At 37.6% G+C, this 16,791-nt stretch overlaps 1 protein-coding gene across 4 annotated transcripts in view; it reads left to right on the forward strand.

Annotated features, from left to right (window-relative positions):
* The first annotated feature begins 3,635 nt into the window (after positions 1 to 3,635).
* The window catches only part of LOC143018969 (uncharacterized), a 132,449-nt gene continuing 119,293 nt past the window's right edge, over positions 3,636 to 16,791 (forward strand). The window contains exon 1 of one of the 4 annotated variants that reach the window (XM_076174629.1): positions 3,636 to 3,926. In XM_076174629.1, coding sequence (XP_076030744.1) covers positions 3,840 to 3,926 — 87 coding nt within the window. In that variant the 5' untranslated portion in view covers positions 3,636 to 3,839. The remainder of the gene's footprint in view (positions 3,927 to 16,791) is intronic. The other 3 variants (XM_076174630.1, XM_076174627.1, XM_076174628.1) reach the window with 3 other exon arrangements.

Here is a 16,791-nt window from a genome sequence, read left to right on the forward strand (position 1 = left end):
AATGACAGTAATGTATACATTTTACACTTGCCCCTTCCTGACAGTAACACATAATCTCTTCAATAAGTAACTTATGGACTGAACCAGTGGCCATGGCCAGTTTCCTGAGATTGCAGGCTTCTTGCAACAGAAAACTAGGGCAGCCAACTGATTGACCCTAGGTCAATGGTCAGTAACCTACAGCTCTTTCAAGCCACTTTTGTGGCTCCAGAAACTTCTTACAAAGTAATTATTCCATCAAAATGAAGACATATACTGTAAATTTGTAAAAACATTCCAAGCAAAATCATATATACATATATATATTTGAGGAAGGAGGAAGAGAAAGACATGGGTCTAGGGCCGAGTTTATTCCTGACTGGTTTTGCTTACAGCTTCTTCCGAGGAATGTTGAAGAAGCAGAAAGCAAAACCGGTCAGGAATAAACTCGGCCCGAGACCCGTGTCTTTCTCTTCCTCCTTCCTCAAAACTGTCACAATGTCTCAACACATATATATATATATATATATATATATATATATATATATATATATATACATATATATACATATATATATATATATACATATATATACATATATATATATACATATATATACATATATATACATATATATATATACATATATATACATATACATATATATACACACACACATATATATATATATATAAATATTATATATATATACATATAATATATATATATTCAGAAAAGATCTGTAGGTATCACTTATCATTTGTAGAAATCTTTCCTAATCCAGAAAAAAAGCTCTTCTAGCTGTACAGCTTGCCAACCACTACCCTAGGTAGTTCCTGATAAATAAATTTAACTCCATGATACCCTTGGCACATTTTGTTTCAATTTTTGCCTAGAAATCTTATCCAGCTGAAACACGTGTTTTGAATGCAAAACTATATGAAGTACCATTAAATATACATCTATACATAAAACAATATATATATCAAAAGACCCTTTCTCCCTTATAAGGAGGTGGCCACCACTCAATATGGAGAATCTTAAGATTATTACCAATTATTTCTACTATAATCTCTTAAACTTAATTATGTTTCTTTCTTAAAGAGCACATACCTATTACGTCACAAATTCTTAACACCCAAAAATTGGTACTGCATGAGCAAGTCCTGGGTCTAAATGACAAATTAACTCTTTTCCTAAAGAAACATATTTCAAATATTACATTCTGATTATAGATAGAAAAATAACTATGAGTTGAGGATGTCACTGTAACATTTGTGCTTAATTAGTCTTGACACCTTTGTTACCATGGATAAATGGTTTATATTTTAACATTTGCAACTAAACATTCAGTCTCTCTATGAAGTTTTTCATGTACCTCCTTAGGATCTTGTGTTTCAGGTCTTTCATTTCAATAATCTTCTACTTTCCTCATGCCACAAACATCACATGTTATCTTGATACGGTTAAGATGACATCAGTCTCTATACTATAATCCACATTAACAATACCCAGATACAACACAATATCTCTTCTCAAAGCAATTTATGGTCCTAACCAGAGGTTGTTGTCAGTTTGGGGGGGGGGGTCTTCTGCAAGAAGATCACACATCATTTTAAAACTATGTTATGCTACTGCTGTAGCATACTGGTTCTGATCTGCTTCCACATATAAGGGGCCAGGTTTCAAATCCAACAAGTATCAATGACTTTCTTTCCATGACTATCAACAATAGCCAAATATAATTTAAGTCACAGCTAAGTGCCTCTTGCCAAATGCTCCTCATCCATTTTTTATTCAATGCTATGATTACACCAATTTTAGCTTTTGAGCTGGCAACCTACTTGCTGAGTATACTTTAGTGTTATTTTTTTCTTAACATCTTCAATACAAGTCAAATTTTCATGGGCAGCATCAGCCTGATCATAATGCCCACCGACTACTATTACCAATTAAACCATACACTGTTGCAACCAGTAAGGGTATCAAGTACGGTACCGAGTACTTAGGGCTTGATCCGCCTGGTCTGCGGCCATGAGAATCCGACAAGGGCTTTCTAGGTGAGAATAAAGGCATTTTCTTGACCCACTAGGAATATAAACAATACATGGTGCGCCATATTTTTTGCCAACAATGTAGCTCAGCACCTTTAGTGGATCAGTATCACCATTGGGAATAATAAAAAATTGAAAATCCTAGCAAATATTAATGTTTTTTTTCTTTTCTTTTAACTACTGTTGCAGAAATTTTACAGAAAACATGTCAAATATAGATTTTGAGTTGAAAGGTTTAAATTTCACTATGGTGTTCATGTAGTCTTTTCAGTAACCTTTCTTAAACTTCTTCTCTACCACCTCTATGATGCCACCTTGGACATGACAGTTCTCATGGGAGAAATGCACCAATTATCAATAACAAAATATAGTCATATAGTCTTCTGTGATAAATAAGGGTAAGCTTTCTTGAAAATATGGGATACAACTACAGTGCAGAAATTTCCAGTTCTCTGTAATTTGATATAGCATTTGAAGTAGTTTTAATTTTCAAATTCTACATGTTACCTAAACAGCTATATGCAGCTAAAGTAAAGGTATTCAGAACTTCTAATATATAATTGAAAATGACTAATTGTTTAGCTTAACAATAACATTATTGGCAATTACTGTATAGGCTATAGCATAATGATAATCTAAGTTACCCAAGTTCACCTTGTAAAACCCAGATAGAAAACGCTACCTAATCTGCCATTAATGACACTAATAAAACTTTGGAATAATACAGAAACCTTTTTTATCAAATAATTATGAGATGATGAAATGTAAACATAACTTCACTGTTTAATGGTAAGCAATCATACCATGTCATTCCAGTCATTAAAAACATGTCCGTGAAGCGAGCTTTTAGTAATAAATTGTTAATCTTCCGTTGTTTATCCTACCTATAGGAATAATTCAACCTGCTCTCCATCCATACATAAAAATCACATCCATAAAAGAAGTGGTAATATGTACAGTTTCGAAATCCACTATGGTTCAAACATGCCACGCTCGGTAAACTCGAAACGATCGCACCGATGTTAAATCAACTTTTTCTTGTATTCCTCTGGCATTCTTATCATTGCTCACACAAATGCTGTCATAATTTACTACACTTAATATATATTTCACACTTACCTTCCCCTGTTTGATGTGTTGTTGTCATTGCCCTCTCGCGACTTCGGAGCCTGGCCCTTGTTCTTGGGTTTTTTTGAGCGTTTCTTCTTGGCTACTGCAGCCACTGAAAAGACATGGGAATATTCAGCATCTACGCACATATTCATAATAATTTTCATTGCGAAATACTAACTAGGGACCCAATTTACCTCGACGATTCATGTCAGGCTTGGCACTCATTTTGCCTTACTAGTTACCACCACTGACAAACTTGCCCAACAGATGGCATTACATGTGAATGAGAAAAATTGAAAACATATATGCGCAACCAAGCTATCACTAACGCTGTAATAATTATTTCATATACTCAATACTTTTGCCAGCCTGTCAGTATCATTATTATCAGTTTATAAGTTTCTTATTATATATATATATATAGTCATCAACTAAAAAGACATGTTACTCATGTAGTTGAAGTCGATGTCATATAGGGGCTTGCAAAACTTCTTCCGATATTTGACAATACAAATACGAAGTTCTCATTGATTTTTATCTAGTCTGTATGGAATTTATAAAGGAAACTAGAATAAGATATTCATAATACAAAAGAGACGCCATAGATGAGTTCAATCAGCTGTTGGCATCAAAACACACGAAGAGGGAGAGCAATGTAAAGGTAGCGCTTAAGCGTTACCTCTTTTCCAATTATGTCAGGCCTCAGGCACCCTTCTCGATCTCACTGTAACGTCAGTCAGGGACGACACCATCTACTACAGAAGTTACACTTCAGGGAGGTAAGCCACACAAACATTAAGGCTAATTTTGTCATCAATTTTGTCAGTCGTCTGAAACCTCTTGTCAACCCATCGGTAGCGGTTTGGTACAGGTTATTGTTTTATGGAAGTTTATTTCGCCTATTTTCAAAATGTTTTTCAGTGATTTCTCTACTTGTAATAACATTGATTGATTGATAACAAGAAAATACATTACCGTAAATATGAATACCAGAGATTAAGAAGGTAGAATTGAAATAGGAGAAGGACAAAGAACTAGCTTTTTATTTTGTCTCCAACAGGGCACTCCTTCAAGGTTGATACAACTTCGTATTAAAGGTGGATAATCGTTGGAATCTAAATATCATAGAGAGGATTATTAACTTAACATATGAGCCGAATAGAGTTGAGGCGGATTCATGCACTTTCATTCATAAAGTTACTCTCAGAAAGGTTAAAATTCATATGCATTAGTAAGTTCTTTGGATTGTTAAAAGAAATGCAAGTTTAGGTAGGACTATTTGGGCATATGCATGACATAGTTGAGATTATTGGGAATTGCTTTTACCATACAGAAACAAAAAACCCAGAAATTTTTGCGACTTCAGGCTCTCATGATGAGACATGTAGCTTAGGCTTATTTTATAGTTTAATATTCATTAGAGAAATAGTCTTGAACTTTATTATCATTCATTATATCATGACTGATAAATGTTGAAGTGTATTTTATGATACTGCACTCAAAATTGGTTGATAGACGGGAGCCTTAAAAGAAATGTTTCTCTTAACCTCCTATGTATTTGAAAATAGGTAAATTGTAAATGTGATTGTTAAAGTTAAAGTTGCTGGGTTTCAGTTCCAATATCAGTCTTCTTAAAGATTCTCCACAGAACGTCAGCCAAGGCAAGCCTCAACCCTCCCACTGTGGTGCCCAGCCCCCACGGCAGGAACCTCTCCAGTAAACAGCTTAAGCTCACTCAGTGTATGCATCTGTATAGAAAGAACACTTATAGTGATAATTTTTTATGTTATTCCCTTGAAATTTTTCACTTTAAAGGAAGCGGTCATTTTCAACAAGGAATCATTACAGACAAATAATGGTAACAGTATTGTTTAATTTGAAAATGATGGGGTGGGAGTTAGAACTTCCTCCAGAGATTATTTCTTGGAGGAAGACTAAATACTACTTCATCATCTTGTGTTGCCTTACTGAGATCAACTCCTACAAAGGAAGTTGATGGTAAGTGTGAAGCAGTGACTAAACCTGACAATATACTGAATTTGTCTAAAATTTCTTCTAATTATCTAACAGCTAGTCTGTTCTTCCCATCACAAATCCATTTGTTTATTGATGGTGCATGATAATGGGGGCAGGAGATGAATGTCAGGAAGCACAGGTAAATTTTCAGGAGTGCACACCTATGCAATATAGCAATTAGAATTCAAATAATTTTTATAAATTATAATACATAACTTACACATTATTCTTGGCAGAAACCAATAATAGAAAAAGTTACTAAAGCTATAAACAAAGAAACATAGCCACTTTGACTACTTGAGATGCCATCTTTGTTTTGGTAGAGGCAGAAGTGCCTGTGATTCTAGAGGTCATCAGGCTCTCACTGTCATCGTCTCCAATCTCTGAATCTATCAAAACAAAGATGGCATCTAAAGGAGTTGACCCAAGTTCGTTTCTGCATAGCTTTTAGCAACATTTTCTGATATTGATTTCCACCAAGAAAAATATCTATTACATTGAAGCACTTCTAAAAAAAAAACACTGAAGCCCCTTATCAAAATTTACACAATAGATGATGCAGGTCCAGTTATGGATGCAATTGTACTGAGGGGATAGTACAACTCAACAGCAGCCTTCATGAGTAAGCAGCCCTTTTTAGGATCCACTGCATTCATACTACACAGGGAGGAGGCAAGAAAAATGTCTTAAAAGTAGCCCCATAGTCCTCATCTGGGTGGAGAGCCACCCCTAAATGAGTCAGAAGTGTAACAAAAGAGCCAACAAAACAAGGAATAGCAGTACTTCCAAATCTGAAGCCCTCTTGACCCACTCCATGACACCTTCCCATGAATGGAACAAAGAGGCCTCCTAAACCTAGGAACAGTTTACCATACCTAGGTACAATTTGAATCCATATCAAGATGAAGCTTGGACACATCAATCAATGATGTTGCTATCCAGCTAGCATATGTGTGCACCATTCATCCCCTTATATGGGTTCCCATTTAATCAATCAATCTATTGCTCCATGTCTCTCTTGGAGGAGACCCATGGCTGCTCAAGGAAGAAATATTGTGTTATTGTCTAGGTATGGCTAGGGTAGGGCAGTATAAGGAGAGGTGTTCAGTATCATCAGAGGGATAGTTATATAAAGGACAGTTTGGTTCTGTGGCTAGGCCTATTTTGTGTTGGTACTGTCTTAGAACTGGATGCAAGCATGCTAATGTGATTCTTATGTCTCTTGAGAAGGATTCTTCTGTGGGGCTTATATACCTCTTTTGTGATCTGGGTGTGAATATTTTTTTGTATGGAGGTATTTTGTGGCACAGGTGGTAGGTCATTGAATGTTTGCATAGTAAGCTGCTTCAATTGATAGCATTTGTGTGATATGATAAACTGCAAGAGGCTTGAGTGTTTTCATATAATATTCTATGAGGTTGATTTTGGTTTCTGTGCAGGTGTCCTATTGGGGTGGTTTAGGTTGTAACTTTCAATGCTTTACTTTGTGTATGTTTTGAAAGAGCATGGAAAGAATGAGTGAAGAGACTATCAAAAAAGTGTGGAATGCAGAGGTTGAGTGAATTTAAGGGGAAGACCAAGAATAAGATGGATTGATGGAGTGGGAGGGGGTATGGGTAAAAGGGGAATGTCTGTGGAGCAGGGAAAGGAGAGGGCAAGAGATAAGTGTGAATAGAGAATGGTTGTGAATGGATGATAAATTGATGTGACCCAAAAGTATTTTTTCTTGTCTTCTCTACACATGAGGGGACAAGGAGGGAGGATTGACATGTAAATGAAGCAGTGGGGGTAAACCAGCTTAGGTAGTCGGGTCCTGCTATGTAGATGCTGTGTCTTGCTGCATTGCATCTGACCTGGGCAGGGGGCAGGGATGACCCTCCATCCATTAGGAGCTAAGATGAAAGGGAAATTGGTGTGGGATGGATGAAGGCTGGGTATTCTGTGTGGCTGTTGCATCTGGGGCAATTTGTGTCTGTGGCAAGGTCTTTTCTGTGTTGACATTATTTAAATTATATTGGTGTGGGGGAGATGGCCTGAACATTAGTGTGCCATTGTGATTCTTACTTGTGTTCATATGGATTTCTCAGATGGGTGAGTCTGGGGGAGTATGGGATTTGTGTCAGCAGAGTGCTTGGCGTGTGATCTAAATGTGTACAGACGCTCCTCAACTTACGTTTTAGTTACGTTCCGAACGGCCGAACGTAAGTTGTTAATGCACATTCTAGTAATGTATGACCGTTCATACTGTACTATACATCCGTAAATTCTATTACCGTATCTTATAAAACACCCCTAAATCATTAATTATACACATAACATTGTAAAATACAGTAAACTTCCACTTATCCGAACTCCAAGGGGGATTAGAAATGTCCGATTATCCGAAATGTTTGGTTAATCCTACTTTGTATGTTTCGTTCCCGTGGAGTTTTATGCGGTAATGTCGGCTGCAATATTCGTACCTGTAAACTTTACATTCACATGGAAATGCTTATAATAGTTCATAAACATATTCTATAGAGTATAAACAGACAATCGGGTGTAAACATGGAGTGTACTGCCACCGTGTGAGCACTTAGTGAAGCTCGCGGGGGTGGCGGAAGAGGCGGCGGGGTGTTTGAATATTCGGTTGAGATCCAAATACGTTCGGTTGAAGCGATGGCTCCCGTATTGAGAAAATGTTCGGTTAATGCGATTATTTGGTTAAAACACATTCGGATAAGTGCGAGTTTACTGTAACATTAATTTCAAATAAATTAAATTCAAGCAACATAAATTGAGATGGTGGAGGAGGAGGAGGAGGCAAGGCACGTTCAGTCTGTCGTTTGTGCCATGGACGCAGCATCATGCGTAAGTATTATTTGAACTACGGAGAGCGCGCTAAACTAAAAAATTCACTCAAATTTTTTTTTACAATTTTTTTACAGTCAGTTCAAACGTAAAATCGAAAAAACGTAAAACGAATGAACGTAAGTAGAGGAGCGTCTGTATACAAAAGATTGTTGTAGGTGTTTGTGTAGTAAGTTGCTGTGGTTATTTTTTGTTGGGTTTAGTTGTTTTGTGCATTTGTGATATGGTGTGAGAGATTGGTGGGATTGAGGGATCTTACATAGAACAATGTACTGCTCTGTGTGAAGGATTTTAGTTTCCAAATATAGATGTTCTCTCAGGATTGTTTTAGTGCATCCAATTATTATTCCTATTATTTTATTTTGTGTTGTTTGTAAGGTGTTTTTACTTATCTTGATTATTGAGTACCATGAGGTGGAAGCATAATCAAGTGTGATTTATATGACTAGTTTGCACACAGTGATAACCTCCTGCTTCCTTATTATCTTAATTGTTGGGCATCATGTTGTGGAGGTATAGTCAAATATGGTTCATTTAAGGTATTTGTACTCAATGATTAGGGCCTTCTGTTGACTGAAATCTGTGCTTACCATTGTTCTTCATTTTTTTAGTTTCTAGTTTATTTTCACTGTCATTTTCTTAGTGCTTCCCACAGCAACTATTTCCCTCCCTATCTGCCTTCACATTGAGCAACTCCCTAAAATACTCAGCCTATCTTCCTCTTACTGCCATTTCTTTGATTAGCATCTCTCCACCTGCACCTTTTACCTTTTCTTCTCTACTTGATTTGCCTCCTCTTCCTCCATTAATTTCTCTCCAAAACATCTTTTTATTACTTTCAAAATTTTCTGTCATACTCTTACCCCATTTCATATCTGCTCTCCTCTTTACCTCCTTTATCTTATGCTTTAGTTCTTTTCTCTTATTTGTACCTCTCATATGAGTCATCCTATTTTGTAACCAATCTGTGAATGCTTGTTTCTTCTCTTCTACAACCTTCTTTGTTTCATTATCCCACCACTCATTACCCTTCCTTCTATTTCCTCCCATCCTCCTTGTTCCACTCACCATCTTTGCACACCATGTGACTCCCTCCTTGAACCATCCCCATTCCTCCTCCACTCCGAGTTCTACTCTATCCTTCACTCCCTCCCACCTATCTCTGAGCTTCTTCTTGTATTTCTCCTTTTCTTTTGCATTTAAGCAGTTTACTCCAAGCACCTCCCTACTTTTTGTCCTTTTCCTCTTTCTCCATTTATCCTTCACTCTCAACTTGCTTTCCAAAAAAGATCTGATATTCCCACACTCTCTCCCCTGAGAACATGTACTCGCACACCCAAAACTTCCTACTATTCTCCTGGTTACCACTATGTAGTCCATTAATGCCCTGTCTACCACCCTCTCCCATGTGTACATATGCTTGACTTTCTTCCTAAACACTGTATTTGCTATCATCAACTGTCTTTCTAGACACATCTTTACCATCAACTCTCTACCATGATTTTTTTTCCTGGAACTCCACACTTCCCAACCACTCCATCTGTTGGTTCCTTTTCTACCCTAGCATTAAGATCTCCCAATACCACTACATTGACATTTCTCTCTAAACCCTCTATGCAGTCATTTAAATCTATCCAAAAAGCCTCCCTTTTGTCTACATTCTTCTCACTACCAGGTCCATATGCACTTACAAAATCCACATCTCCCCAGTTTCACCTTCATCCACAAAAACCTTGAAGAAACTTCCTTCCACTCCACATGTTCACCTATCTCTTCACTTAATAGTATAGCCACCCCATCTCTCCCTCATCCTCTCTTCACTCCTGACACCCTCCCAACTACTCCCAAACTCAAACTCACCCCTCCCTTTCAACTTAGTTTCACTCAATGCCAAGACATTCATCTTTCTTCTCACAAATATGCTGCCTATCTCATCTGTACCACATCCACACACATTAAAAGACCCAAACCTTAGGGTACTGGTTAGAAAACTCTTCCCAGACCCTCGTATGCCTTTGCTTTTTTAGGAATGTTCCCTTTGGGACTACAGAGAGAAGGATGCCTAGTCCTATCCCCATCCTGTTTTTGTCACCTTTTACGACTCAAGTGGTTGGCAGTATTCTTCCCCCCCCCCTACAAGGTTAGGCAAAAAAAAAAGGAAATTAATATTCAGAGAAGTGATACAACATAATGGAGGGACAGTAGCAGTATAATGAAGTGTCATCAATACTCTGAATAGAGATTTCCTCCATCATAGACAAAATGATGTGTGACTCTGGTCAATAGGGGTGCCCCATATAGACCTGAAAGTATCAGAAGCATGCTACTGAACAGCTTATAACCCCACACTAACATGCAGCCAATACCATCAAATGGGGTAATAAAGGCAAAGGTGGAAAAAAATTAGATATTTTTAATCAGAATGGTCTGTTGCCAGAAAGTCATATAAAGAGAATTACTGGAGACTTGCAAATTGCTGAAGAATATGAGAATGGCATTTCATTACATGGGTGAAGACATGATGAAAAAGAAAAGTGAAGTTTTATTCATCCCAGACTTGAATATGCTGTAGTGATTTGATCACTATGCCATAAAAAAGATAAGAGAGAATATAAAAGAGCAACCAAAATAATCCTAAGGCTAAATGACCAAACATATGAAGAATGACTGAGAAACCTAGGACTCCCCACATTGTAAGAGCAAAAAGAGAGATAGGTGATATGAAAATGATCTTTTGATCAGAAAAAAAAATAAAGGTATAGAAAAAAGGGACAGCGAGGATCTACTGTGGGATGAAAGATCAACAAGAGGTTATAGTGAAGAGTTGAAAGAAAGAAGATTGCTTTAAAGATGTTGGAAAGTATAGCTTTCCATATAAATGCATAGATTTGTGAAATAGATTTAATTGAAATATAATCCTGGCCAACAATGTAAATGAATTTAAGGCACAGTTTGATCAATGTAGGCAAAGAGATGAGATTTCATGAGCACAAACTTCAACTCTGTATACAACATGTCAATAAACACCATTAGGTAGATGCATACTGGCCAGTAGCTGGCACCACTAAATGTATATACAGAAATGTTGCATTTTTCCAAATTATATATTTTTAAATTTGGCAGTGTTAAGTGTGGTGTTCTGCATTATTAACATTATTATGTATTAATGTGTGATACCATACAAGTGCCATAGTTACTAAGTATCCTGCTAGTAATAGTGCTGGTGATAGTAGTTTAAAGTTTGCTACATAGTACAATGTTATATATTTGTGTCATTTAATTCCCAATATTTATGATGGGGGAAAATATGTTTGAATTATTTAATTTTTACTATACATAAGCTCTCATAACTCAAGCTCTTGTGTAGAAAAGGTGGCAGTATATATACTGTATATATGTATATATATATATATATTTATATATATATATATATATATGTATATATATATATATATTTATATATATATATATATATATATATATATATATATACTATCCAAGAGTTGATACCTTGACGTAGTGGATAGGCTTGAGAATCTTATGACTACAAAAGCTAAGTCAATAGAGAGGAAATCTTTACGGGGTCACCCATATCAAACAGGTTTTGTGGGAAAGATCAGACAAAGAGCAGCTCACACACACAGTCGCAGGACCCACTGCTAACTGGCTCGTCCCTGATGGCAAACAGGGAAATTCCTCATAGATATATGAGGTACCGTCATGACGACGGCATGGACCATTGGGTGCCCTATAGATATAGGGCTTCACCGAATATCTATATACTTCTAAAATTCTGATCATCTTGTTTGTTATCTTGCTTGAAACCGTCTACAGAAGAAGAAGAAGAGATATGACATCACGACTGAGGACCAGCCAATCAGAAGAAGAGATATGTTGTCACGACTGAGGACCAGCCAATCAGAAGAAGAGATATGATGTCACGACTGAGGACCAGCCAATCAGAAGAAGAGATATGATGTCATGACTGAGGACCAGCCAATCAGAAGAAGAGACATAACGTCACAATATCCACTCAATGGGTCCCAAGGAACCCCAGCGCTGACCATGTGACATCACAACTGCTAATTTTCCAATTTGCCAATTTTTTAATTTCCAATTTTCCAATTAAATATTTTCTGACCATTTATATTTAAAATTTTCATATTCAGTATTTAAAAGTATAGCCAACTCCTGAATTAGCATCTATGAGGCATAATGAGTTTATTAAAATATTACAAACTGTATAAATCATATGAGTAGTGTTCCAAGCAACGACAACATGATGTCACAATCTTCTGCATTTCACTTCTTATAACAACATATCATTTAAAATTTTATTTGACCCAACGGGTCATGGGTGGTCTAGTAATGAATAAGGTGACACCAGAGAAATATCTCACCAGAAACCAGTTGGCACGGAGGTGAGATTACTGCCAAAAACACCCTTCATATCAACCATGAATAGCACAGCCAAAACAAAACCGGGTGTTCCTGTTGGATCATCGTCTCCTAAAGGTCCAACCACATTACCTTGTGTGCTTACAGGCAGTGTGCCACTGAATGTGAGTAAGCATTGTCCAAGCAGATCCAAGTCTTGGACATTAAACAACATGAAGAAAATGAAGATCAATATTTATAATGTAAGAAGCCTCTCAGAAGACCACAGGCTGGAGAGTTTAACCACTTCCATATGGTGACGCCTATGTAGGCGGCATGAGGAGCAAGTGGGTACTCGATGATGCTGATGTCGCCATCTTGATTATATTTATTGTAGTCGTACCTACGTAATTTCCATTCTCTCTAAACTGGCTTCATCAATTTTCTATGGTTATCAAAATACACGGGTGAAAGAGAACGAACAATTGAGCACTGACTTTATTTTTTATAATGCGATTATTATGACGCAACATCGCACGTTGGGCAGCTAATGCTGCCAGACGTGCGATGTGCCCCAGAGTGAAGAGGTTAATGGAAGAACTAGACAACATCAAGTGGGACATTGTAGGATTGAGTGAAGTCCGAAGAGCGGAAGAAAAGCTGATACAATTACAAGATGGTCACCACCTGTTCTACTATAGAGGTAAGGACAAAGAAAGATCTAGTGGAATAGGATTCTTGATAAACTGAGAGGTTGCTGATAACATAGTCAAATTCAGTAGTTTGTCAGACAGGGTAGCTTGAATTGTGATTAGGCTGTGTAAAAGGTACACTCTAAAAATAGTTCAGGTTTGTGCACCAACTTCACAGAGTTCAGACGATGATATTGAGTTGTTCTATGATGATTTAAGTCAGGTAATGGATCAAGAAAAAAGTAAGTACACGTTGGTAATAGGAGACTTTAATGCTAAAATGGGGAAGAAGATGGGAGATGAGACATGCATTGGGAAGTTAGAAATAGGTGAAAGAAATGAGAGAGGCGAGATGTTAGTAAATTTTGCAGAGAACTACAACATGAGAATAATGAACACTTTCTTCTAAAAGCGTGTAGGTCGTAAATGGACATGGAGATGTCCAAATGGAACAACCAAGAACGAAATAGACTTCATATTAGGAAATGAGAGCAAAAGTGTTAGCAATGTTACCATGATAGATAAAGTCAACATAGGTAGCGACCATAGAATGGTAGGTTGCACAGCTAAATTCAATTTCAGAGCCAAGAGAAATAAAACTAATTTTAAGAAAGAAAATCAGCCTTGCAAAGGTTAACTACTTCCATACGGTGATGCCTACGTAGGCGACATGAGGATCAAGAGGGTATGCGATGATGCCGATGTCGGCGTCTTGATTATATTTATTGTAGTCATACCTACGTAACCTCCATTCTCTCTAAACTGGCTTCATCATATTTTCTATGGTTATCAAAATTCACGGGTGAAAGAGAACGAATGATTGAGCACTGACTTTATTTTTTATAATGCGATTATTACATACATACATACATATACCAAGGCTTTTTCCCCCTTCCAAGGGAGGTAGCCAAAAAGGGAAAGGCATAAAAACACTCCCACCCATTTCATCCCTAAATACACTCCACACCCCTCCCACCCTCCCTCTCATCTGAGCACCTCCTGGATGACGGGTCATCCCTGCACCCTGCCCACCGCCCTGGGTCAGAAGCAGTGTCGCAAGACACAGCACATCCACAGCAAGGCCGCTTCATTTAATCGGCGACCCCCCCTCTCCGTCCCCCCTTGCATATAAGGAGAGGACGGGGAGAAATCCCTTCGGGCTGCGTCAAAATTTACTCACACATACTACCCCCCCCACCCCGCCCATTCCTCCTCATGCAATCACAACATCATCCATATACAACCATTCTCCACTCACCTCTGTCTTCCGTCCTCTTCCTTCCTTCCTCAACAGACATTCCCCTCTTCCCCAAAGCCCCCTTCACCCCATCCATCCACCTCATCCTAGGACGTCCCCTCATGTTCACCCCCTCCACATCTGCCTTCCATACCTCTTTTACTAGTCTTTCTTCACTCATTCTTTCCATGTGTCCAAACCATCCTAATATTCTTTCATCAACCCTATCTCCCAAATCCTTTTTCACCCCTGTTCTCCTCCTCACCTCCTCATTTCTCACTCTATCCAGCCTAGTAACCCCCACCATACTTCTCAGACACCTCATCTCAAACACATTCAAACTCCTTCTCTCTTCTTCTCTTATGTTCCACGTTTCTGCCCCATACAGTGCTGTTGGCACAATCACTCCTTCATACAGTCTCCTCTTCACATCCATTCCCAAATGTCTATTCCTCATTACACTCTTTAACCCACCAAGGCATTTACTCGCTTCTCTCAATCTACATTCTACCTCCACCTTCACTCCACCTTTTCCTGCTACACTTGCACCCAAGTATCTAAAACTATCCACTTCCTCCAGTCGCTCTCCCTTAATGTTCACTTCCAGTCTACTGCCACTTTCACCCCTTGTACATCTCATCACCTTACTTTTACCCTCATTTATCTTTAGCTTTCTTCTATCACATACTCTCCCAAACTCTACCACCAGCTTCCTCAATCCCTCCTCTGACCCTGCCACAAGCGCAGTGTCGTCCGCAAACAACAGCTGGCTCACCTCCCACTTTTCTCCATTTTCTTTAACCATCTCCAATCCCTGACCCACTACCCTAGCATTCACCTCTTGCACCACCCCATCCATGTATAAGTTGAACAGCCAGATGCAAAATCGCACGTCGGGCGATGTGCCCCGGAGTGAAGAGGTTAAGGATAATAATAAGAAATTTCAATTAGAAACTAAAAATAGATTCGAAGTTCTAAGAACTAATGAGGACAGTGTAGAAAATATTAATTTGAATTTGGTGAATATCATTAGGGAATCGGCAGAGAAAGTAGGAAGTACAAAAAACATTAGAGAAAAGAAATACTCCAAAGTTACAAATGACCTAATTAAAAGAAGCACCATGCAGATTAAAAGCAAGAGAGACAAAATAGAGTAGAACTAAACAAGCTTATCAACAAAAGGCAGAGATCAAAGAAAAAAAAGAGAAACATGGATGAAATAGAGGAAGCTATTCGGAAAGGTAAAAGTATTAAAGTGACCGAGCGCAGACATGCCTTAGGAAGACAGCAAATGATATGTTTGAAAGATAGAAATGGAGAAATCATTAAATGTAGGGACAGAATGGTTAAAAGAGTAGAAGAATTTTACCAAGAGCTTTACTTGTCGAAGACCGTAGTTGAGTCAGTAAATTCATGTGTAGACATTAGTAGTGTACTAGAGATTACAAAGGAAGAAGTAGAATTTCCTCTAAAAACTATGAAATGAGGAAAAGCACCTTGGAAGATGGTATATTGATAGATCTGTTGAAAGACACAAGTAAATTAGTTCATATTAAATTAGCTGAGTTGTACACCCAGTGCTTACATTAAGAAAGCATTCCTGATGTGTGGTGCAATGCTATAGTGATTTTGCTTCATAAAAAAGGAGACCAGATAGACCTTAGTAACTATTGACTGATTAGCTTGCTATCAAATGTATATAAAATATTCCCCAAGATCCTTACAAATAGACTAAGTCAAGTTTTTTATGGAAACCAACCGAGAGAACAGGCAGGGTTTAGGAGTGGATATTCAACTTGAGACCATTTGCAGGCAATAAACCAACTAATTGAGAAAATGACAGAATATAATATACCTCTGTGTTTAGCTTTTGTAGATTACAAGAAGGCCTTTGACTCGGTAGAACAAGTAGCAGTACTAAACTCGCTACGCAAGCAGGGTACAAACAAACAGATCATAAAAGTTTTAGAAAAGATTTATGCAAAAGGTACAGCTATAGTTTGACTACATAAGGATACAGAAAAGATCAAGATTGAGAAAGGAGCACAGCAAGGCGATACAATTTCATCCAAACTATTTGCAGCTTTGTTTGGAAGATATTTTCAGAAGATTGAGTTGGGAAAAGAAAGGTTTAAAAATTAATGGCGAATATTTGAACCACCTAAGATTTGCGGATGACAATATTCTTATTTCAGAAAAAGCAGAAGACTTGCAAGATCTGCCGAGTGATCTAAACAAGGAAAGTCTCAAAGTAGGTTTAAAAATGAGTAAGATTAAATCCAAAGTAATGTTCAACACGAAAGTTCAAAGTAAAGAGATTGTAATTGATGGTGAGAGTCTTGAAGAAGTTGAGGAGTATAATTATATAGGGAAATGGTGAAAGTGATGGAAGATCTTGATAATGAAATAAAAAGACACATTACAATTGGTTGGAAAGTATTTGGTAAGTATAATGAAATCCTGCGAGGCTCT

This window comes from Oratosquilla oratoria, chromosome 36 (assembly GCF_046742065.1).
Source record: "Oratosquilla oratoria isolate Oo_2021 chromosome 36, ASM4674206v1, whole genome shotgun sequence".
Taxonomy (NCBI): Eukaryota; Metazoa; Arthropoda; class Malacostraca; order Stomatopoda; family Squillidae; genus Oratosquilla; species Oratosquilla oratoria.